The 2,767-nt window shown below is 29.9% G+C and overlaps 1 protein-coding gene across 1 annotated transcript in view; it reads right to left on the bottom strand.

Moving 5' to 3' along the window:
* Nucleotides 1-130: 130 nt before the first annotated feature.
* The window catches only part of LOC116850492, a 114,745-nt gene continuing 112,108 nt past the window's right edge, over nt 131-2,767 (bottom strand). The window contains exons 6-7 of the mRNA XM_032828820.1: nt 1,841-2,169; nt 131-164 (exon numbers count right to left, since the gene is read on the bottom strand). Of these exons, the coding sequence (XP_032684711.1) occupies nt 131-164; nt 1,841-2,169 (363 nt within the window). The remainder of the gene's footprint in view (nt 165-1,840; nt 2,170-2,767) is intronic.

Genomic DNA, 2,767 nt, shown 5'->3' on the forward strand with positions numbered 1-2,767 from the left:
GTTAAAATCAAGTTCCCAGTTGTATTCAATCTCAACATTATCATTTATGGCATTTTTTATTAGATCGGAAATGGCATCATGAAGTTCAACTTTATAGTGATTAACAGGTGAGACAGCAAAATTTGTAATACTAAACGTTGCGATTAATAAATTTATAACATTTGCTATATTTATGCTTGGTATTCTAACATCACCTATTATGTCACCAGCACAAAAATATTGTCTTCTGTAAGGAGTTAGTTGAAATCACCTCTTCGATTTATTTTATATATAACATTTAAATTAGAAACCCAAAATCAAAATAAATTTTATTTAATTTGAATCAAACGGTAATTGTTCAAATAACGTCAGACTATGAATAAAGTGCAGAAACGTACAGCTTTTATATTAAAAGGAAGATAATATTTTAATAAATATTATAGCATGATGTTTAACAAAGATCAAATGATAGACTGATATTAAAGTAAAAAATAATTGATACAAAAAGTTTACGCGATAGAAAAATAATATGATTAAATATACAGGGTGTCCCGAAATTACCGGATGTTATTTTAATGGCAGATTCTTTAGAACATTTTAAAACAAAAACTTTCATACAAAAATATCGAGGCTGTAATAGTTTTCAAATGAGAAGCGATTATATTTCACCAATAACAGGGCTGAGATTTCGCGCGCTCAAGCACGTCGAAATAATAAGTAATAAAGGTGCCACACGCCGTATAGAATAGTGGACACCTTCATGGTAATAATTGATCGAAACTTTGACAGATTAAGTTGAAATATGTCATTTTTACTTGAATCATATTTAAGATGTCTTACAACTATTATTCGTATAAAAAATATACTAATGCAATGCGTAGAGAAGCGACAAAACATATGACAATGTTATTGTAAATTTATACAATGATCATAATATCGTAAAAAAAGTGATATTCATAGGAGCACCTTTATCACTTGTCATTTCGACGTGCTTGAGCGCGCGAAATCTCAGCCCTGTTATTGGTGAAATATAATCGCTTCCCGTTTGAAATCTATTATAGCCTTGACATTTTTGTATGAAAGTTTTCGTTTCAAAATGTTCTAAAGAATCTGCCATTAAAATAACATCCGATAGTTTCGGGACACCCTGTATTTGTATGTATGTGTGTATGCGCGTACGCGTAATAGGTTTTCATTTTCGTTATCGTGTATTGCGAGACCTTACGAAGAAAAGAAAAAAAGAGATAAGTCGTTATGAAATAGAGAGGGAATAAGATTAGTATAGGTAACGTGCGTCTTTATTTTATTTCTCAAGAATTACTTCCCGCAACATAACTTTTGCCATACATGGTTGAATTTGGCGTAACATAAGCTTTAATAAAACTTGAAATTTTTTTTTAAATATTAAAAAAACAATGAGTGGTGAGGGTGTTTTGAAAAATATTATCAGTTTTTTAAATCCAGATACGCCATTGTAAAGTACATAAAATATGCAGCCATAAAACTTTTGTTCAAACATTTTTTTCATATTTCTTTTAATTTCGATTATATTCGCTTCAAAATGTAAAAACCAATTTTTTATAGGGAGTTATTTTCACCCCTAAAACCATTTTTTAGCACCAAAAAATCGTTCCATTATTAGAGTCTACTAATCTATAATTATGCATAATTTCAAATTTTTTTTAATTTTCGCGTTGCCGAAGTATTAGGTTGCTTCTCTCTCTGATGAAGTGAATTTAAATATACACCAAATTTTAGAAACAAATTCATAAAAGTACGGTTTTAACTCGGAAGCCAAATTCAGTACATCATCTCATTGTTAAAAGTATCAAATTATCTATATTTTTTATAAATGAATAACGTACCTATGTTATCTTCCTTTAATTTGTACTCCTTATAATCACTCAAGTCAGGCTCTTTTCCCTGTTTTACGGCGTTATATTGCTCCATAAATTTCTTCAACTCGTCCGGCGGTAGAAAATCGCCAATATGATGTTTGCCTTCCGCTTGCGCTGTCAATTCCTCAGCCCACATTTGCGTCGCTTCCATCTCAGCGGACCTCAATTTATGCTCCCATGTACCACCTTCCGTCTCTTCGTCACTGTCGTATTCGTATTTATGTTTTCCTTGTGCCTCCAAATGTTTCACTTCTTCTCTTTTCCTTAAGAGATTTTGGTATAAAATATTTATCTGAAACGCATACATAAGCAAAAATTATTTAAGGAGAAATCGACGCTAAATTTATACACGCAAAGTGGAGTATATAAAGTATTAAATAATAGGAAATAAATATTAAATAATAGGGGCATATAAAGTATTAAATAATAAGCATATAAAGTATTAAATAATAGGAAGAATAATCGGAAGAAATGTATTATTAGGAAAAGTGTTAGACAAATGTAAGAATTCGAAAGAAATATAAGATAGTAATATTGTTAGAACACATAAAATAGTAATATAACTATTATTAATTAAACGACCTTGGTTTTTTATATACGTATCTTCGTACCAATCTTCTTCGTATCAAATACGAGTGCGGGAGGCGCAACGATATTATTTGACAATGAAATGTTTTTTCAAGATAATTTCAAATTTAATTTTGCATTTTTCAAATTTAATTTTGCAAATCATATCACTTTTTTAATATAAATAGTTTTTTCCTGTCACTGCATATAAAAGTATTAAAGCAAGATTACCGAAAAGTGAATATTTTGCGAGATTTATACAGGGTGTTCGGAAAGTACCGGGACGCCCGAATATCAGGAAAAATATAAGTTTTACAAAAAAA

Source organism: Odontomachus brunneus, unplaced genomic scaffold, assembly GCF_010583005.1.
Source record: "Odontomachus brunneus isolate Ranch 3 - 2012 unplaced genomic scaffold, Obru_v1 Obru_scaffold_146, whole genome shotgun sequence".
NCBI classification, from domain to species: Eukaryota; Metazoa; Arthropoda; class Insecta; order Hymenoptera; family Formicidae; genus Odontomachus; species Odontomachus brunneus.